This window comes from Lampetra fluviatilis, chromosome 58, assembly GCF_964198595.1.
Source record: "Lampetra fluviatilis chromosome 58, kcLamFluv1.1, whole genome shotgun sequence".
Taxonomy (NCBI): Eukaryota; Metazoa; Chordata; class Hyperoartia; order Petromyzontiformes; family Petromyzontidae; genus Lampetra; species Lampetra fluviatilis.
The window spans coordinates 3,569,391-3,591,391 of record NC_136332.1 but is presented as its reverse complement, the minus strand read 5'-3'; the positions used below and the strand labels follow the sequence as shown (position 1 = coordinate 3,591,391).

The 22,001-nt window shown below is 53.6% G+C and overlaps 1 protein-coding gene across 3 annotated transcripts in view; it reads left to right on the top strand.

Annotated features, from left to right (window-relative positions):
• Window positions 1–22,001, top strand: part of LOC144950593 (protein kinase C alpha type-like) — a 280,255-nt gene that overhangs the window by 199,525 nt on the left and 58,729 nt on the right. For all 3 annotated transcript variants that reach the window (XM_078880745.1, XM_078880744.1, XM_078880746.1), the window contains 5 exons: window positions 2,693–2,845; window positions 8,961–9,134; window positions 12,865–12,956; window positions 14,548–14,610; window positions 15,469–15,607. In XM_078880745.1, coding sequence (XP_078736871.1) covers window positions 2,693–2,845; window positions 8,961–9,134; window positions 12,865–12,956; window positions 14,548–14,610; window positions 15,469–15,607 — 621 coding nt within the window. The remainder of the gene's footprint in view (window positions 1–2,692; window positions 2,846–8,960; window positions 9,135–12,864; window positions 12,957–14,547; window positions 14,611–15,468; window positions 15,608–22,001) is intronic.

Below are 22,001 nucleotides of genomic sequence, written 5' to 3'. Positions count from 1 at the left end.
AAATCACGTGGATAGTCTTCTTGGTTCTTTCGGTAAAGTCACGTGGAAGGGAAATAATAAAATAATAAAAATAAAACATGATAAAATAATTCTCACGACGTTTCGGCCACAACGCAAGCAGCCGTCCTCAGGTGGAGACCAGGTCTGTCGAGAAGACAGAGTCTGAATGAGACATACATAGAGACCTGTAGACTCACACAGAGACCCGTGGACTCGCACGGAGACCCATGGACTCATACAGAGATCTGTAAACATACATAGAGACCCGTAGACTCACACCGAGACCCGTGGACTCGCACGGAGACCCATGGACTCATACAGAGATCTGTAGACATACATCGAGACCCGTAGACTCACACCGAGACCCGTGGACTCGCACGGAGACCCATGGACTCATACAGAGATCTGTAAACATACATAGAGACCCGTAGACTCACACAGACCAGTGGACTCACACGGAGACCCATGGACTCATACAGAGATCTGTAAACATACATAGAGACCCGTAGACTCACACGGAGACCCGTAGACTCGCACGGAGACCCATGGACTCATACAGAGATCTGTAGACATACATAGAGACCCGTAGACTCACACCGAGACCCGTGGACTCGCACGGAGACCCATGGACTCATACAGAGATCTGTAAACATACATAGAGACCCGTAGACTCACACCGAGACCCGTGGACTCGCACGGAGACCCATGGACTCATACAGAGATCTGTAAACATACATAGAGACCCGTAGACTCACACCGAGACCCGTGGACTCGCACGGAGACTCATGGACTCATACAGAGATCTGTAAACATACATAGAGACCCGTAGACTCACACGGAGACCCGTAGACTCGCATAGAGACCCATAGACTCACACAGATACCCATAGTCTTACACAGACACCCATACACTCTATAAAAACTAAAAACTTATAAATATTTGTTTTATTTTACCAGGGTAAGGCCCCTCTGAGCTATGTAGTAGCTCCTTTTGAGAAGCGATCACCTGCCTATCACAACACGATAGCTCAACGAAGTGGCGTCACGTATGGAAATGTACAGCAGCCAAATACTCTAAGCACGTGACGTTGATTCTAAACGTGGAGGGGAAAAAACGGAGGTCCCGGAGAAAAATCCACGCGTCCATGGGGAGAGAGAGGGAGTCACGCCAAACTCCAAATATACAGCAGCATGCGTCGTCAGTGTCGGGATCGAACCCACGACCTCCTGTGCACCAGGCGAGGTAGTTAACATCTCCTAGCCCCGGTGATGATGATGAGAGAGAGAGACACGCCGACTCCAAATGTACAGCAGGCGTCAGGGTTGGGATAGAACCCACAACCTCCTGTGCACCAGGCGAGGTAGTCAACATCTCCTAGCCACCATGATGATGATGAGAGAGAGAGACACGCAAACTCCAAATATACAGCAGGCATCGTCGGGGTCGGGATCGAACCCACGACCTCCTGTGCACCAGGCGAGGTAGTTAACATCTCCTAGCCACCATGATGATGATGAGAGAGAGAGACACGCAAACTCCAAATATACAGCAGGCATCGTCGGGGTCGGGATCGAACCCACGACCTCCTGTGCACCAGGCGAGGTAGTTAACATCTCCTAGCCACCGTGATGATGATGATGCTGTTGATGTTGTACGTGTTATCGTTAATGCCGATGTTGACGGTAATGTTGCTGTTGATTTTGTTCATGTTGATGTTAATTGTGATGTTGTGGATGTTGATGGTGTTGACGATGTTGATGTTGTTGTTCATGATGTTGCTGATGTTTTTGATGATGTGGATGTCGTTGTTGTTAATGTTGTTGATATCGCTGATGTTAATGTTGTTGATGTTGTTCACGATGATGTTGTTCATGTTCTTGATGATGTTGTTGATGTTTTTGATGATGTTGATGTTAATGTTGTTGTTGATGTAAACGTTCTTGTTGATGTAAATGTTGTTGATATTGCTGATGTTAATGTTGTTTAAGTTGTGAATGATGTTGTTGATGTTGTTCACGATGATGTTGTTCATGTTTTTGATTATGTTGATGTTGTTGTTGATGTTCATGTAAATGTTGTTGATGTCGCTGATGTTAATGTTGTTGATGCTGTTTAATTTGTGAATGATGTTGCTGGTGTTGTTCATGATGATGATGTTGAAGATGATGTTGTTGTTGTTGTTTAAGTTGTGAATTATGTTAATGTTGTTCATGATCTTGATGCTGTTGATGTTAATGTTGTTTAAGTTGTGAATAATGCTGTTTATGTTGTTCATGATTATGTTGTTGTTGTTCATAATGTTGATGATGATGATGATGGTGTTGATGTTAATATTGCTGCTTATGTTAATGTTGTTGATGTTGTTGATGTTGTTTAGGTTGTGAATGATATTGTTGATGTTGTTCGTGATGACGTTGATGTTGTTCATAATGTTGATGATGATGTTGTTGATGTTGTTTATGTTGAAGTTGATGTTGTTTAAGTTGTGAATCATGTTGTCCATGATGATGTTGACGTTGTTGTTGTGATGTTGTTTATGATGTTTAAGTTGTGAATAATGTTGTCCATGATGATGTTGATGTTGTTTATGATGAAGTTGATGTTGTTTAAGTTGTGAATCATGTTGTCCATGATGATGTTGACGTTGTTGTTGTGATGTTGACGACGACGCCGCCGCCCTCGCCGTATCCAGAAAGCTCGCCTGGGCCCGAGCGTGAAGCCGCGTGGGTCTGACGAGCGGCGTGCCAACAGCCTCTCGGCCATCCTCAACAACGCCAACGTCGACCGCGTCAAGGCGGACGACTTCAACTTCCTCATGGTGCTGGGCAAGGGCAGCTTCGGCAAGGTGGGGCCTCCTCCCTCCCCTCCCTCTCTCCCTCCCCCCTCTCTCCCCTCCCTCCCTCCCTCCACTCCCTCCCCTCCCTCCCTCCCTCCCCTCCCTCCCCTCCCTCTCTCCCTCCCCCCTCTCTCCCCTCCCTCCCTCCACTCCCTCCCCTCCCTCCCTCCCTCCCCTCCCTCCCCTCCCTCTCTCCCTCCCCCCTCTCTCCCCTCCCTCCCTCCACTCCCTCCCCTCCCTCCCCTCCCCTCCCTCCACTCCCTCCCCCCTCCCCTCCCTCCCTCCCCCCCTCCACTCCCCTCCCTCCCCCCCCTCCACTCCCCTCCCTCCCTCCCCCCCTCCACTCCCCTCCCTCCCTCCCCTTCCTCCCCCCCTCTTCCCCTCTCACTCTTCCTCCTCCTTCTCATCCCCCCCTCCCACCTTCCCTCCTCCCCCTCATCCCCCCCCTCCTCCCTTCTTCCCTCCCTCCCCCCTTCGCCCCATCTCCCGCCTTCCCTCCCCCCTCCCTCCTCCCTGAACGTATATAGATATATATACAGGGTGTTTTAAACAGATGGACCCAATATCAAAGTAGTACTGCTTTGAAATTGTGTCCATCTTTTTGAAACACCCTGTATATTGCAAGGCGCTTTACAACAATCATGAGATTGTACATAACATGACAGTGGTGGCGATGACGAAGAGGGGTGGTTGTTGTTGTTATTAAAAGTGGTGGTGGTGTAGTTACGGTGATAGTTGGACAGGCGGGAGTGGTTACGGTGAGGTGTTGATAGGTGTGGTTATAGGGGCAGTGGTAGGGGTAGTGATAGGGGCAGTTATCGGGGTAGTGATAGGGGCAGTAGTAGGGATAGTGGTAGAGGTAGTGATAGGGGTAGTGGTAGGGGTAGTGTTAGGGGTAGTGATAGGGGTAGTGATAGGGGCAGTGATAGGGGTAGTGATAGGGGTAGTGATAGGGGTAGTGATATGGGGTAGTGATAGGGGTAGTGATAGGGGCAGTAGTAGGGATAGTGGTAGAGGTAGTGATAGGGGTAGTGGTAGGGGTAGTGTTAGGGGTAGTGATAGGGGTAGTGATAGGGGCAGTGATAGGGGTAGTGATAGGGGTAGTGATAGGGGTAGTGATATGGGGTAGTGATAGGGGCAGTGATAGGGGCAGTGATAGGGGCAGTAGTAGGGATAGTGGTAGGGGTAGTGATAGGGGTAGTGATATGGGGTAGTGATAGGGGTAGTGATAGGGGCAGTAGTAGGGATAGTGGTAGGGGTAGTGATAGGGGTAGTGATAGGGGTAGTGATAGGGGTAGTGATAGGGGGTAGTGATAGGGGCAGTAGAAGGGATAGTGGTAGGGGTAGTGATAGGGGTAGTGATAGGGGTAGTGGTAGGGGTAGTGGTAGTGGTAGGGGTAGTTATAGCGGGAGTGATAGGGGCAGTGATAGGGGTAGTGATAGGGGCAGTGATAGGGGGTAGTGATAGTGGTAGTGATAGGGGTAGTGATAGGGGCAGTGATAGGGGCAGTGATAGGGGTAGTGATAGGGGTAGTGATAGGGGCAGTGATAGGGGCAGTGATAGGGGCAGTGGTAGGGGATAGTGATAGGGATAGTGATAGGGGCAGTGATAGGGGCAGTGGTAGGGATAGTGATAGGGATAGTGATAGGGGCAGTGAAGGGGCAGTGGTAGGGATAGTGATAGGGGTCGGGGTTAGTGGTAGGGGCGGTGGTGGGGCAGTGATAGGCGCAGTGATTGGGGCAGTGGTAGGGGCAGTGGTAGGGGCAGTGATAGGGGCAGTGATAGGCCTAGTGATAGGGGCAGTGATAGGGGCAGTGATAGGCCTAGTGATAGGCCTAGTGATGGGGGCAGTGATGGGGGCAGTGATAGGGGCAGTGATAGGGGTAGGCCTTTTCGTACCTGGGAAGCGGGGAGAAGCCAGCAGTAGCAGCAGGATGGTGACGACGATGATTTTAATGAAGGAACGGAGGCAGGTGAATGAATAAGATTGTTTTACATGCCCAGTACGGTGTTTACCCCCCCCTCCTGCCCCCCCCCCCCCCGCTCCCAGCCCCCCACTGCCCCCCCCCCCCCCGCCACCTTGTGATGGGAGGAGGCCCGATGGGACGGGGGGGGCGGCATGACGAACGATGTCCATTGTGCGCTATTTGCCGCGGGAGTAACAATGGTAATTGGATCTGCTCACTGGATGTGAATGAACCCATTATGAAAAGAGCACAAATTGTATTTACCCCGGCTCATTATAATGCCTGACATTAATGTGCAGGCGTTGGGCACCCCCCCCCCCCCCGCCTTGAACGAGGCGAAGACAAAGATGCCCCGTGTAGCCTGTGACGGACTGTCGGGGCAAGTGCTGTTAGCGAGCGGCGCTCTACGAAGGCCGGCCAGGACCACGCTCGGCCGCCTTTGTCTCCCCAGTGGCGATGTTTACACACCGCACCAGGTCCTCATTTGAGGCTGAGTCAAGTTCAAGTTCATTGATTAGGTGTAGCCCCGTGAGCCATTCGGCTCTTGAATCGGGTGCAACCGCAACAAACAAAAAACAAAAACATGAACAAAAAAACATCTTTCAGTGAATATGTGACCGAGTGCAAACAGAAAATCCAAGAAAAGACAGCAAAATATTGCAGAGTCGACCTAGGGGAGGCCCAGGACCGTTTCAGATAATCGTCACTGGTGGTGTTGGCCGTGAGCGGGAATCGAACTCGGGCCGCCGGGTTCGTAGCGCAGCGTAGCGCTAACCGCTGCACCACCGCTCCCCACCCAACACACGCACAAAGACAAAGATCCCCCGTGTAGCCTCCAACAAACTGTCGGGGCAAGTGCCGTGAGCGAGCAGCAGCAACGAAGGCCGTCACGGCACCGCCCCCGGCCGCCTTTGTCTCCCCGATGCCTACGTTTACGCGCCGCACCAGGTGCTCGTTTGAGGCCGAGTCGACCTAGGCGAGGTCGACCTCGGACCGAGGTCGCTGATGCTGAGCGTTCGTAGCGCAGTGCGCTAACCCCCGCACGCTCGTTCGTGTCACGTACAGCCCTTGGGGGGGGGGGGCAATCCAATGCTGGATGATGTCCACCCCATGCTCCATCTATGTCACATACACAGACACCGCTGCTGCTGCTACTGCTGCTATCCAGGCTCGAGCCGGCTTAGCTTGCGAGACCTGGCGAGTGTTTTTTGTCGTCGTCGATGATTTGCTTTGGTGGTGAGCCCACATCCCCCCCCCCCAACACCTCCGCTTACCAAAATAACCCCGCGGAATGAGAATAATGATCGCGTGGAGTGCACTCGCACGCCCACTCATGCAGCAACGCCCCGCCTCCCCCCCCTCCCTACACTCCCTCTCTGTCTCCCTCCCCTCCCTCCCTCCCTCCCCTCCCCTCCCTCCCTCCCTCCCTCCCCTCCCTCCCTCCCTCCCTCCCCTCCCTCCCCCTCCCTCCCTCCCTCCCTCCCTCCCCTCCCTCCCTCCCTCCCCTCTCTGTCTCCCTCCCCTCCCTCCCCTCCCTCCCTCCCCTCCCCTCTCTGCCTCTCTCCGCTCCCTCCCTCCCCTCCCTCCATCCCTCCCTGCCTCCCTCCCCTCTCTCTCCCTCCCACTCCCCCCACTCCTTCACCTCCCTCGATCGTATATAAAGTGGCTCTTAGTACGCTCGCGCACAGCGACAGCAGCAGCAGAGACGGTAGCCGCACACGGAGATGGAGCCCGACGGGTTCTAGACGGTTCTGAACGGGTCTAGATGGGTCTAGACGGGTTCTAGACGGTTCTGAACGGGTCTAAACCGGTCTAGACCGGTCTATGCAAGACCACTCCGATGCGGCGTCCACCTGCTCTGCAATGCGGTCCGCCTGAATCGGAATCGGAAAATATTTATATTCACGCTTCGAGGGACTCCGACGTCTCAACGAATTTCAAGAGTGGCCATGGTCGTGCGATGAGACGCTTATTTGGCAAATTATAAAAAAAAAACCCGCTCCTGTCCGCCCGCCTCTCAAACCTTCGCCAACCGGCAAACGAATCGCCATCCCGACCGGCATGGCGAGAGGAGAGGAGGTCTTCATCAAACGTCCGTGATGATAATTCGTGGTTTTGTCTTTCACCTCCCAACCGGCTCGCCGTTGAGCGGCGAGCGGCTTGCGATGGAGAGAGGTCGAGATTTCAAACCCTGGAAACTCGCCTGATGTTGTTGTTGTTGTTGCTGCAATCACCGGCGAAACGTCACGGTTACTCACATTGTAAATATTTCGGGTTTACTCTCCCATCACACCGGTGGTGCTGAAGTAGTAGCTATCCATAATAGGGGAGGGGGGTGGTTGGGTTAGATTGTGTAAATATAAATGTGTCGTTAAACCCACCACCGCCCGACACAGCCAGTTAGTAAGGGGTTTGTCAGTAAACAGAACGTGCCGATTAGTTACTAGCAGAGCACACGCATCGCTTGTGTGTTGGAGAGTAAACCCACTACAACATTTATAGTGTAGTGTATAGTGTAGTATATAGCGTAGTGTATAGCGTAGTGTGTAGTGTAGTGTATAGCGTAGTGTGTAGTGTAGTGTATAGCGTAGTGTATAGTGTAGTGTATAGCGTAGTGTATAGCGTAGTGTATAGCGTAGTGTGTAGTGTAGTGTATAGTGTAGTGTATAGTGTAGTGTATAGTGTAGTGTATAGTGTAGTGTATAGTGTAGTATACTAGTTCAACACATACCGATTGTGTGTTAGAGAGTAAACGCACTACAACATTTACAATTCGAGAACTTGTGGGTTTACTCTCCAACACACAACTGGTGTGTGCTTAACTAGTATACTACACTATACACTACACTATACACTACACTATACACTCCACTACACTATACACTACACTATACACTACACTATACACTACAATTGTAAATGCTGTAGTGGGTTTACTCTCCAACACACAACCCGTGTGTGCTGAACTAGTATACTACACTACACACTACACTATACACTACACGATACACTACACGATACACTACACTATACACTACAATTGTAAATGTTGTAGTGGGTTTACTCTCCAGCACACAACCGGTGTGTGCGCTGGACTATTAACTAATTGGCCACATGTTGTTTACGTGACAGACGCTTGCTAATTGGCTGTGTCGAGCGGTGGCGGGTTTAACGACACGTTCACATTCACGTGAACTAACCCAAAAAAAAACCTCTCTTCTCAGCAGCCTGCATCATTGAATGTTTCGTTTTAAATCCACGCACTTCAAGTAGAGATGGTGGTATTGTAGTGGCATCGTGGCCACATCCCTCTCTGTATATTTCCGTGTCTCTTGCGCACGAGTTTCGTTCCTGCTCACGGCGACACCGGTGACGATTATCTGAACCGGCGCTCCCCTGGGTAGACTCAGCCTGAAATGAGTACCCGTTGCGCTGTGTAAACTTCGCCACTGGGAGAGACAAAGGCAAGCCGGGCGTGGTGCTGGCTACCCACCCCCTCGTGTTACCGCGCCAGCCTTCACAGGTGCTGCTACTTGCAAATGGCACTTGGCCCGAGTAGTCCGTTAAGGCTACACAGGGGATCTTTGTCTTTGGAGGCGATGGGGGCCACGCGTGGTGCCGGCGCTGCTGGTGCTGCTGCTGCTTGCTAACGGCACCTGGGCCCCGCCAGTCCGTTGAAAGTACTTCCCCGGGGTGCAGGGTTTTGGTAGTACATGTTGTTTATGCCATTTATTGTGAAAATTCCGTCACAGTTCCTATGGTCACTGTTTCATTGCTTTCATGGCTTTATTTTGGTGATTTCGAAAAGTGTATTGGTTTAGCCATGTTTGTGTTGTTGTAGTACAGAGTTAGACTGATGGCCTTAATCTAAGTTGTCTTGTGGTTGTTGTCGTTGGTTGTTTGACTTGCATCCCACTGGGATTTTTGCACACAGCGTTGGTGTACGGTGATTTTTTCTGCAATATTTTGCTGTCTTTTCTTGGATTTTCTGTTTGCACTCAGTCACATATTCACTTTAAGATGTTTTTTTGTTCATGTTTTTGTTTTTTGTTTGTTGCGGTTGCACCTGATTCAAGAGCCGAATGGCTCACAGGGCTATACCTAATAAATTAACTTGAACTTGAACCCCCTTTGTCTCTGTGCGCGCAGTGCGCAGGTGATGCTGGCAGAGCGCAAGGGCACGGACGAGCTGTACGCGATCAAGATCCTCAAGAAGGACGTGGTCATCCAGGACGACGACGTGGAGTGCACCATGGTGGAGAAGCGCGTGCTGGCGCTCGCCGAGAAGCCGCCCTTCCTCACCCAGCTGCACTCCTGCTTCCAGACCATGGTGGGTGCGGGCGGGCGGGCGGGTGAGCGGGTGGGCGGGCGGGTGGGCGGTGGTGAGCGGGTGGGCGGGCGGGCGGGCGGGTGGGCAAGCGGGCAGGTAAGCGAGCGGGCGAGTAGGTGGGTGAGTGGGGGGGCGGGCGAGCGGGCAAGTGGGTGAGCGAGCGGGGCGCGCGGGCAGGTAAGGTGGGCGGGTGGGCGGGCGGGTAGGTGGGTGGGCGGGCAGGTGGGTGGGCGGGCGGGTAGGTGGGTGGGCGGGCGGGCGGGTAGGTGGGCGGGCGGGTAGGTGGGCGGGCGGGTAGGTGGGTGGGCGGGCGGGCGGGCGGGCGGGTAGGTGGGTGGACGGGTGGGCAAGCGGGCAGGTAAGCGAGCGAGCGAGTAGGTGGTTGAGTAGGGGGCGGGCGAGTGGGCGAGCGAGCGGGCAGGCGGGTGGGTGTGCACGCCACCGTGTCTCTGTGTGGGGAGCGATCGCACAGCGGTTAAGCGCTGCTGCGCTACGACCCGGCAACCTGAGTTCGATTCCCGCTCATGTACCAATACCGGTGGCGAATAGCTAATCCGGTCCAGGGCCTTGGCCTAGACCAACTAGGCTTTGAACGAGTCCCTGGTCTGCGGTGTGCGTAGTCAACATCGCCACTTGGGAGACAAAGGCGGCCTGGTGTGGCTTTCACAGGTACCACAGATACTTGTGGTGTTTGAGACTAGGCTCTCAAGAAAGCTGTCTCTGGTGTGGACCAATCAGTTTCAAAGACAATGCATATATTATCAGAGTGTGTTTTTGTTTACATTCTGACCACAAGCATTGTGGTGAATGCAACGTGATTCCTTGCAAAAGGTTTCAGTTTGGTGTTTTAACATCTTAACACAGCTGTTTTGTTGCCGGAAAAAAGGGGGAAAACCCTATTTTCATCTTCCCTGGGCATTCGGAGAGAGAGAGCGAAAGTTCTTCGCCCTCGGTGGCAGAGAGGAGATGATGAGAGGGACAGGAGGGAGGGAGGGATGTGTGCTCTCCCCCCCCCTCCGCACGCTCGTCTCTCCGCGTGGCGCGCATCGCCCATCACTAGCCACCGCGTGCCACGCCGCGTGCCACGCTAGCTGGGGGCTGTGACACCTTTCAACGCGCCGCTGACTGGACGGCGACAGGGCACGCCGTGGGTTTCCCCACGCGTGGACACACGCGAACACGTCGCTTTCGTTGAGCCGTCATTTGTGGCGGCCCAGGTCGCTTGTGAAAAAAACAAGTTAATACCTCGGCTCCAATGGGAGACCCATAGACTCACACAGAGACCCATAGACTCACACAGAGACCCATAGACTCACACAGAGACCCATATACTCAGACAGAGACCCATGGACTCACACAGAGACCCATATACTCAGACAGAGACCCATGGACTCACACAGAGACCCATAGACTCACACAGAGACCCATAGACTCACACAGAGACCCATAGACTCACACAGAGACCCACAGACTCGCACAGAGAGCCATAGACTCACACAGAGACCCACAGACTCACACAGAGACCCATAGACTTATAGACATGTAGACTCACGCAGAGACCCATAGACTCACACAGAGACCCATAGACTCACACAGAGACCCATAGACTCATACAGAGACACATAGACTCACACAGAGACCCATATACTCAGACAGAGACCCACGGACTCACACAGAGACCCACAGACTCGCACAGAGAGCCATAGACTCACACAGAGACCCACAGACTCACACAGAGACCCATAGACTTATAGACATGTAGACTCACGCAGAGACACATAGACTCACGCAGAGACACATAGACTCACACAGAGAGCCATAGACTCACACAGAGACCCATAGACTCGCACAGAGAGCCACAGACTCACACAGAGACCCATAGACTCGCACAGAGAGCCACATACTCACACAGAGAGCCATAGACTCGCACAGAGACCCATAGACTCACTACAGAGACACTTAGACTCACACAGAGACCCACAGTGTGTTGTCCTTCCCCCTGCATCTCCGATTAGCATGGTTGGCTCTGTACGGTGCGAAAGAAGTTCTACATACACGCATACATTGCCCATAGACTCACACTGCCCACAGAAGTACAACATACACACACATGCTGTTTGCAAATCTCGCGTGATGTCTTTAACCTGCGTGCGCTCTCTGATTCACAAATTGCATTCTCTCTCCCAGTGCAATCCTCTGGTGTTGGCCAATCGTTTTCAGAGACAATGCAAACATTGATCGGTGCACGTTGGTTTCACAAGCGCGTGGGGCTAATGCAGACTTGATGCCCATGCAATAGGTGCTTGAGCATCTTAACACGTCCTGTTTTACTGCCCCAGCGGGTTAAAGCTATTCCTATTATGGTGACGTTTGCTTGTGTCGTGATCAAAACGTTGTGATCTATTTTCTATCTACGTGATTTTACCGAAAGAACCAAAGGGTATGGATGCCTGCAGTCACGAAAGCGTCAAATCAAGATGCCTATTATAATGTTTTCATCATTTTCCGTAATCTAACGTTGTGCCCTCTTGCTGGCGCTGCGGTTGTGTGCATCGTCGCCTGTGTGTGTGCCTGGGTGTGTGTGTGTGTCTGTGTGCGTGTGTCTGTATGTGTGTGTGTGTGTCTGTGTGCGTGTGTCTGTATGTGTGTGTGTGTCTGTGTGCATGTGTATGTATGTGTGTGTATCTGTCTAAATGAGTACCTGGTGCATTGTGTAAACATCGCCACTAGGGAGACAAAGGCGGTCGGGCGTGGTGCTGGCCACCCACCCCCTCGTGTGCCGTTCCAGCCTTCATAGGTGCTCGCTAACAGAACTTGCCCCTACAGTCTGTTAAGGCTATACGGGGGATCTTTGTGTGTGTGTCTGTGTGGGGAGCGTAAGTGTAGCGGTTGGCACGCTGCGCTACGAACCCGGCGACCCGAGTTCGATTCATGCTCACGGCCAACACCGGTGGCGATTATCTGAACCGGTCCTGGGTCTCCCTTAGGTCGACTCAGCCTCAAATGAGTACCTGGTGTGCGTTGTGTAGTAAGCATCGCCACTGGGGGAGACGAAGGAGGCCAGGCGTGGTGCTGGTCACCCACCCCCTCGTGTGCAGTGCCGGCCTTCAAAGGTGCTCGCTAACAGCACTTTCTCCCAACAGTCTGTTCAGGCTATATGGGGGATCTTTTCCTTTTGTGTGTGTGTGTGTCTTTGTGTGTGTGTCTTGTGTGTGTGTGCCTGTCTTTGTGTGTGTGTATTTGTCTTTGTGTGTGTGTCTTGTGTGTGTGTGTGTCTGTTTGTGCGTGCCTGTGTGGTGTGCGCGTGTCTGTGGGTGTGTGCGTATCTGTGTGTGTGGCTTGTGTGTGTGTCTGTGTGTGTGTCTGTGTGTGTGCACGTGTCTGTGTGTGTGTCTGTGTGTGTGTGTGGGGCGAGCGTTAGTGTACCGGTTAGCGCTACGCTACAAACCCAGGCGACCCGAGGTTCGATTCCCGCCCATGGCTACCAACACCGGTGACGACTATTCTGAACCGGTCCTGGGCCTCCCCTAGGTCGACCCAGCCTCAAAATGTGTACCTGCTGCAGTGGGGAGACAAAGGCGGTCGGGCGTGGTGCTGGCCACCCACCCCTCCCCCCTCCCCCCCCCCCCTCGTGTGCCTTGCCGGCCGTCATAGGTACCGCTCGCTAACAGCACTTGCCCCAACAGTCTGTTACAGGCTATACGGGGGATCTTTGTCTTTGTGTGCGCAGGACCGCCTGTACTTCGTGATGGAGTACGTGAACGGGGGTGATCTCATGTACCAGATACAGCAGGTCGGGCGCTTCAAGGAGCCACACACCGTGTAAGTGTTCCCACGGACTCCATCCATCGTCCCGTTCATGACGAACCCCCATCGTCTCCCTCTGTCTCCCTGTCTCTCTCTACGGCTGGCGTGGCCTTCCTTCCTGCCTCCCTTACATTCGGCTCCGGCAGTGTCGGTCTATGGGCAGTGTTGGCCTATGACTAGTGTTAGTCTATGATTAGTGTTAGTCTATGGGCAGTGTTAGTCTATGGGCAGTGTTAGTCTATGGGCAGTTAGTCTATGGGCAGTGTTGAGTCAACGGGTAGTGTTGTGTCTATGGGCAGTGTTGAGTCTATGGGCAATGTCAGTCTATGGGCAGTGTTAGTCTATGGGCAGTGTTAGTCTATGGGCAGTGTTAGTCTATGGGCAGTGTTAGTCTATGGGCAGTGTTAGTCTATGGGCAGTGTTAGTCTATGGGCAGTGTTAGTCTATGGGCAGTGTTAGTCTATGGGCAGTGTTAGTCTATGGGCAGTGTTAGTCTATGGGCAGTGTTGAGTCTATGATGGGTAGTGTCAGTCTATGGGCAGTGTTAGTCTATGGGCAGTGTTAGTCTATGGGCAGTGTTAGTCTATGGGCAGTGTTAGTATATGGGCAGTGTTAGTCTATGGGCAGTGTTAGTCTATGGAGAGTGTTAGTTTAAGGGCAATGTTGAGTCTATGGACAGTGTTAATCTATGGACAATGTGAGTATATGGACAGTATTTGTCTATGTGCAGGGTGAGTCTATGGACAGTGTCAATCTATGGACAATGTGAGTCTATGGGAAATGTTAGTCGTTGGGCAATGTGATTCTATGGGTAGTGTTGTTCTTAGTGCCGATCACACCACCCTCCGTCATGCACCGCTCACGGCACTTGCACGGGCCCCCTTACAGTCTGTGACGGCTCTGGTGGGTAGGTGATTGAGTGGATGAGTGGCTGAGTGGGTGAGTGGCTGAGTGGGTGAGTGGCTGGCTGAGTGGCTGGCTGGGTGAGTGTTTGGGTGAGTGGCTGGCTGGGTGAGTGTTTGGGTGAGTGGGTGGCTGGGTGAGTGGCTGGGTGAGTGGGTGGCTGGGTGAGTGGCTGGCTGAGTGGCTGGGTGGGTGAGTGGGTGGCTGGGTGAGTGGGTGGGTGAGTGGGTGGGTGAGTGGCTGGGTGAGTGAGTGTTGGGGTGAGTGAGTGGGTGGCTGGGTGAGTGGGCTGGGTGAGTGGGTGGCTGGGTGAGTGTCTGGGTGGGTGAGTGTCTGGGTGGCTGAGTGGCTGGCTGGGTGAGTGGCTGGCTGGGTGGGTGGGTGGCTGGGTGAGTGAATGTCTGGGTGGGTGAGTGGCTGGGTGGGTGAGTGGCTGGCTGAGTGGCTGGCTGGGTGAGTGTCTGGGTGAGTGGCTGGCTGGGTGAGTGTTTGGGTGAGTGGGTAGCTGGGTGAGTGGCTGGGTGGGTGAGTGGCTGGATGAGTGGCTGGGTGGGTGAGTGGCTGGATGAGTGAGTGTCTGGGTGAGTGAGTGGGTGGCTGGGTGAGTGAGTGTCTGGGTGAGTGAGTGGGTGGCTGGGTGAGTGGGTGGCTGGGTGGGTGAGTGGCTGGGTGGGTGAGTGGCCCTCTGTTTCCCCCTCTCTAGGTTTTATGCTGGAGAGATTGCCGTGGGCCTCTTCTTCCTGCACACGAAAGGAATAATTTACAGGTGAGTGGCTTCAGCGCCTCGCATGGGGGGTGGGTGGGTGGGGAGTCGGTGAGGGGGTGGGGGGGGGGCGGGGTGGGGAGGGGCGGGGGGGGTGGGGTGGGGGGGGTAGGATGGGTGGAACAGCGACGACGACTTTCGCTGTAAAGGCCAAGCGCCGGCAAGGGCCGCAAAAATGGGGGGGGGGGGAGGCAGTGGCCGAGATTCGTATTTTTCGTACGGAGAGGCGAGCAAAATCTCGGCTGACGAAGACTCCAGACCTGAGACATCTTAAGAACCTGGACAGTGTTCGGTGTCGCCTCAACAGACCCAACGGGAGGGGGGGGGGAATCTTTGTCTTTGGTGGGTGGATGGGGGGGCGGCGGGGGTCGCTGACTTTGCAGCACTTGCCCCAACAGTTTGTTAAGGCTACACGAGGGATCTTTGTCTTTGGTGGGTGGGTGTGAGGGGGTCACCAACAGCACTTGCCCCAACAGTTTGTTGAGGCTGTACGGGGGATCTTTGGCTTTGGCGGGTGGGTGGGAGGGGGCCACCAACAGCACTTGCCCCAACAGTCTGTTAAGGCTACACGAGGGATCTTTGGCTTTGGCGGGTGGGTGGGAGGGGGTCACCAACAGCACTTGCCCCAACAGTTTGTTAAGGCTGTACGGGGAATCTTTGGCTTTAGCGGGTGGGTGGGTGGATGGGAGGGGGTCACCAACAGCACTTGCCCCAACAGTCTGTTAAGGCTACACGAGGGATCTTTGTCTTTGGTGGGTGGGGTGTCGCAAACAGCACTTGCCCCAACGCTCTGTTGAGGCTACACATGGAGGACGGGGGATGACCTTTGTCTTTGTCTGGGCCGGGCTGGGGATGACACAGAGACCTGAAGCTGGACAACGTGATGCTGGACGCAGAGGGGCACATCAAGATCGCCGACTTCGGCATGTGCAAGGAGAACATGTGGGAGGCGATGACGACTCGCACCTTCTGCGGCACGCCCGACTACATCGCGCCCGAGGTGAGGGGCGGTGGGGGGAGGGGGACGCGGCTCGGGCGAGGGGTACCGGTGCGAAACGACAGACGTATCCCCCCCCACCTCCCCACCCCCGCCCCACTCGGCCCCTTGCGTGGAGGCCGATTCTTTCACTCGATCGGGGATTGGGGGGTTCGTGGTTGAGAGTCTGGTGGTGTTTTGATTGAAAGCTTTCGTGACTTGCAGGGATTCATCTTCTTGGTTCTTTCGGTAAAGTCACGTAAAAGGGAAATGATAAAAATAAAACATAATAAAATCATTCTCACGACGTTTCGGCCACAACGCAAGAAGCCGTCCTCAGGCAGCGTATATTTCAGCTTAAATATACGCTGCCAAGCTTGGTGGTGTTCATTCAGACGCTGTCTTTCCGACAGACCTGTTCTTCACCTGAGGACGGCTGCTTGCGTTGTGGCCGAAACGTCGTGAGAATTGTATTTTATTATGTTTTATTTTTTATTATTCTATTATTTCCCTTCTACGTGACTTTACCGAAAGAACCAAGAAGTCTGATCGTGGTTGAGAGTCTGGTTCATGGTTGAGAGTCTGGTAATGGTGGATAGTCTGGTCGTGGTTGAGAGTGTGGTGATGGTTGAGAGTGTGGTGGTGGTTGAGAGTGTGGTGGTGGTTGAGAGTGTGGTGGTGGTTGAGAGTGTGGTGGTGGTTGAGAGTGTGGTGGTGGTTGAGAGTGTGGTGGTGGTTGAGAGTGTGGTGGTGATTGAGAGTGTGGTGGTGGTTGAGAGTGTGGTGGTGGTTGAGAGTGTGGTCGTGGTTGAGAGTGTGGTGGTGGTTGAGAGTGTGGTCGTGGTTGAGAGTCTGGTTCATGGTTGAGAGTGTGGCCTTAAAAGGAACAAACACAAAAGCCGACATTTTGGACAATGCCCTTGCTGTGTCGCACACAAATGACCCAGACCGGCAGCCTTCATGTGCCATGAGGAAGCGCCATTGCCTGAAATGTCACCTTTCATTATTATTATTATTGCACCTTTTCCCTTTTTAAAGGCCACACACAGTTTTTATTTTTTTATTCGGGGAGATCCTGCGGTGGCGAGGTGACGCTCACCTCCCTTCTCGCCTGCTCTACGCAGCAAGGTCGTGCGGGGTTCGATCACAGACCCTGGCGGTCGATGCATGTTGTTGTTGTACATTTGGAGTCCACGTGGCTCCCCCACCCCAACTTCTTTTTCTCCCTCTCTCCCCGGGAGGGTCGTGGCGTGGATCGTTCTTCCCGTTCCCCGCGGTTCTTGCACCCCGACCCTCCTCCAGCATCGTGCATCTAGATTATTTGGCTGCTGCTATCAATTTCCACGTTCGACGACGACGATGATGACGGCGACGACGACGACAATGATGATGACGACGACGATGATGATGATGACGACGACGGTAATGATGACGACGATGATGATGACGATGATGATGATGGCGGCGATGATGATGACGACGATGATGATGACGATGATGATGATGGCGGCGACGACGACGATGACAACGATGATGACGATGATAATGACGACGACGATGACGATGATAATGACGACGATGATGAAGATGATAACGACGATGATGACGACAACGATGATGATGACGACGATGATGATGGCGGCGACGACGACGGTGATGACGACGGTGATGATGACGACGACGATGATGATGCCGATGACGATGATAACGACGACGACGATGATGATGATGACACCGATGATGACGACGACGATGACGACGACGACGATGATGACGATGATGCCGATGATGCCAATGACGACAACGATGATGACGACGGTGATGACGACAACGGCGACGACGATGATGACGAGCCGTCACCTCTGAACAACGGCTGAAACATCTTAAGTGGACTTTACCCCCCCCCCCCCCCTCCAGGTGAAATAACAAAAAATGTACCTCCGGCGATTGTTGACGAGCTTCGTCGAGCCTCGCGGTTATAGGTGAAGGAGACTCGTGCGGTACGCAAAGCCAAAAAAAACTCAACCGGGCGCGCAGTCCGCAGATGCCCGACCCCCAGCGTCCTCAGGACCAGCATTCAGGAAGTGGCCAGGGGGGGGGGGCGGCGGGGGGGGGGGGTACGGATTGGGGGGGGGGCGGAGGGGGGGGCAGTGTGTGTTTGACTCGTTTGATCGCGCTACGAAATCGAGAGCTTCCCCGAACCAAAGGTTTTCATTCTTGGGGTGAGATCGCGTAAATATAAATAAATAAATAGGCATATTCACGCGCCGTAAAATTCCGCTGCTGTTGTTGTTGTTGTTAGAATTATTAAGGTTGTGTCATGTAAACGTACCGCGCCTAATGAGCTACCTCATTGTTTGTTGTTGTGACGTTATTGAAAACGTTCTGACCCCGTGCCCCTCCGACCGGAACATCTGTGGACAAGAGAGCTTCATAGCTCATCGGATTCCTCCCGCAGTCTGAACAAACATCCCGATTCTGATGGTGAACCACTTCAGCGCCGCACCGGTTGCGTTTTGGGGGGGGGGGTTAAAACCCCACAGGGACGTGAACAACATACTATTGGTTTCGATTTAAAGCTTTCGTGAATGCAGGGATTCATCTTCGTGGTTCTTTCGGTAAAGTCGCATAGAAGGGGAATAATAAAATAATAAAAATAAAACATAATAAAATACAATTCTCACGACGTTTCGGCCATAACGCAAGCAGCCGTCCTCAGGTGGAGAACAGGTCTGTCGGAAAGACAGCGTCTGAATGTCTTTCCGACAGACCTGTCTGAATTTCTTTCCGACAGACCTGTTCTACACCTGAGGACGGCTGCTTGCGTTGTGGCCGAAACGTCGTGAGAATTATATTTTATTATGTTTAAATTTTATTACTTTATTATTTCCCTTCTACGTGACTTTACCGAAAGAATCAAGAAGATACTATTGGTTCTTTAGGTAAAGTCACGTAGGTAAAGAAAATAAAAAATAAAAGATTTAAAAAAAAATAATCACGACGTTTCGATTGCAACACAAGCAATCGTCATCAGGCGTGGCAACCGTAGCAAGAAATTTGACCGAAAGAACCAAGAGTATGGATCCTTGCAGTCACGAAAACTTCAAATCTAGAACGTGAGCAACATTTGAGCCGCTGTGACAGTTCGCCACCAACAACAGCAACAGCAACAAGCAGCTTCCTCGGGCGACGGCCAAAATTCTGGCTGCTTCGGATCGGGCAGCCGGTTGAACGACGCATTTATATTTACGCGACTTAGCCCCAACTAAACCAAAAAAACCAACCCCTTTGTTACGGATAATTACTGGTAGCGAAAGTCCTACGGAGCGTTTGTGTTGTTCGCCCGATTGGCGATCGGCTCCGTCGTTCTCTCTCTCTGCATTTCCTTCGTTTCAAAATCAAAACTCCGTGTTCATCTTTTCATTACTCCACCTCGTGCTTTTGTTTTACTTCCTTTGCTGTCCCCTTTTTTCCCCTCCCACACTGTGCCCCCTTCCCCCGCCCCTCCGCCGCCCAACCCCCACCCCACCATCTCCTTTCGTCAGTAGATGCTCCACAATCACAGCTTTTTCCGCAACCTTTGCAAAAGTTTAACTCCGAACAGCGCCAAGGTAAAGGATGACCTGCGAAGAGACACGTCCAAGAAGGTATCATCGCCCCAGGCTGCTTGTGGTTTCTTTTAATTTATTTTTGCCGTGTCGACCAACCAAATCAGCTGGCAATCGGGCGTTTTTATTTCTTTGTCGACTGGTCAAAACGCGCCGGGGATATTGACGTCGCCTCCGCCACGGCAGGGACGTGGCTCCCCGCTTTTTTGAGATGATTAATCTTCAAAAAAGATCCCGTGAAATTAGTAAATAGACAGATAATGTCGGGCCGACGTTCGGGGGGGAGGGACAACGTCTGCATGCGCCAACGTCGAGGAGGTTGCCGCTTAAATTTGACCTCCCTACCCACCCCGAGCCGGTATGATGGTCACGTCGCCACAGCCGGCCAGAGGGATGGAAATTGTGATGGTTTGGCCCCAGCAGAACGTGCAACGTTAAGCCAAGGTTGGGCCAACGTGGAGCTAACGTTCTGCCAACATTGGGCCAAGGTTGGGCCAATGTTGAGCTAACGTTCTGACAACGTTGGGCCAAGGTTGGGCCAACATGGAGCTAACGTTCTGCCAACATTGGGCCAACATTGGGCCAACGTTGAGCTAACGTTCTGACAACGTTGGGCCAAGGTTGGGCCAACGTTGAGCTAACGTTCTGCCAACGTTGGGCCAAGGTTGGGCCAACGTGGAGCTAACGTTCTGACATCATTGGGCCAACGTTGGGTCAACATTGAGTCAACATTGAGCTAACGTTCTGACAACTTTGGGCCAACGTTGGGTCAACATTGCGACCCAACGTTGGCACGCTGCCGACAATGTTGTTGAGCCAACGGTACGAGCGAAGCTCACTCCGGACCGGCTTCGACACACAGGCGTCTCATCTGGCAGAGTCGGGGCCCCGCTTGAACCGTTGCCAGATGTTCACAGTGATTAAGGAGCGGGGGGGGGGGCCTTCCCTCTCTCTCGCGCGGTCCCAATTGGACACACGCGTGGCCCTGCCCGTACGAGACACGCGGATCGAAAGTAAAACGGCAGCCGTTTCGCGCAGCGCACGGTGAGAGAGAAAGAAAAAACGCAGTGCCAGCTGATGGATGCAGCAGCAGCGGCGGCGGCGGCGGCAGCATCTGAGTGTTTTGTTTGGATTGCTCTTTGATTTCTCACATTGCTAACCTCACAGTTGGGGGGTGTGTGAGCCCCCTACCGAATCGTGAATGAAACTTAATAGCCCCCCCATCTCGTAACAAACCCCCGACCCACCGCGTCCTGGTGTGAGCATCACACATCCCGCTTTTGACCAATTAACCACTCCCCACCACCAACCAACCCACCCATCCACCCACCGCTTGCAAGCATCGTGAACAGGGCCGGTTGGTGTAACCGTCGTTTTCCCCGACCGTTATTCACAAACCCGACCTTTTCTCTCGCGTGGCGAATGTGCCCCCCAATGCTCCCTCGATCGTTCATTCGCTCGCTCGCTCAATCGTTCTTTCACTCGATCAGTCGTTCGTTCAGTCGATCATTCATTCGCTCGCTTTTTTACTCTAAACGCGACCATTGTGAAACGATGGTGTCAGCTTCCTTGAATCCAAAGTGACCCCTCGCCTCACAGCCTCTGACCCACCCAGCACTATAAACGCGCCCCACCCAGCAGTTCAACCCTGTGACTGTCTCCCTGCGGCCGTCTCTCTCTGCGGCCGCCACGCGATCTCCCTGTCCTGCTCGTTATCTCTCTGTCTCTATCTCACTCCCACTTGCTTTCTCGCTCACCCACTTCATCTCGTTTCCTCTCCCTCTCTCTCTTACTCGCCCCCCCCCCGCTCCCTCCATCTCGCTCTCTGTCCCTTTTGCGCCCTCTCTCGCTCGATTCCTCTCTCTGTCTCCCGCTCCCTCTTGCCTTCTCGCTCGCCCTTTTCATCTCCCTCTCCTCCCTCTCCTCCCTCCCTCCCCTCCCTCCCTCTCCTCCCACCCTCTCTCGCCCTCTCCTCCCTCCCTCCCTCCCTCCCCTCCCCTCTCTCTCTCGCCCACTCCCTCCCTCCCTCGCTCTGTGTCTCTCTCGCCCGTTCTCTCGTGACCGGGCGCCGTCTCTTTTCATTTCGGGAGCCGCTCCGTCACGCGACGAACTGATGCGGCTGACCTTGGCGCTTTGCCTTGAGCAGGCAGCGCCAGGGTCCGTCACCGTGCGCATCTTCAGCGGAATGATAAACACACGCGACAAAGGCACAGGTCCCCCGCGTGGCCTGCGACTTGCTGGGGCAAGTGCTGTTAGCGAGCTTCTACAAAGGCCAGCGCTGTGCACGCGAGGGGGTGGGTGGCCAGCACCACGTCCGGCCGCCTTTGTCTCGCTACTGGCGATGTTCACTCACCGTACCAGATACTCACTTGAGGCTGAGTCGACCTAGGGGAGGCCCAGGACCGGATCAGACATTTGTCACCGGTATTGGCCGTGAGCGGGAATCTAACTCGGGATCGCCGGGTTCGTCGTGCAGCGTAGCGCGCGAACCGCTACCTCTACCAAAGACAAAGATCCCCCGTGTAGCCTGCAACAGACTGTTGGGGCAAGTGCCGTTGGCGAGTCGCAGCAGCACCTATGAAGGCTACCGGCACTGTGGCACAAGCGGGGGTTGGCCAACCAGCACGACGCCCCGGCCACACCGTTAACTCTGCCAAGTCGCGCCGTTCACCGCATGCCGATACACCAGTTGCTCATCTGAACCTCATGGCGGTACCCCGGGGTACCATGGTAGCCCGGCTTCTCGCGCAATGTCCGTGGTGCAGTCGTTTTTAGTCCGTCGATGGTCGGCGATGCGGCTATGGACTCAT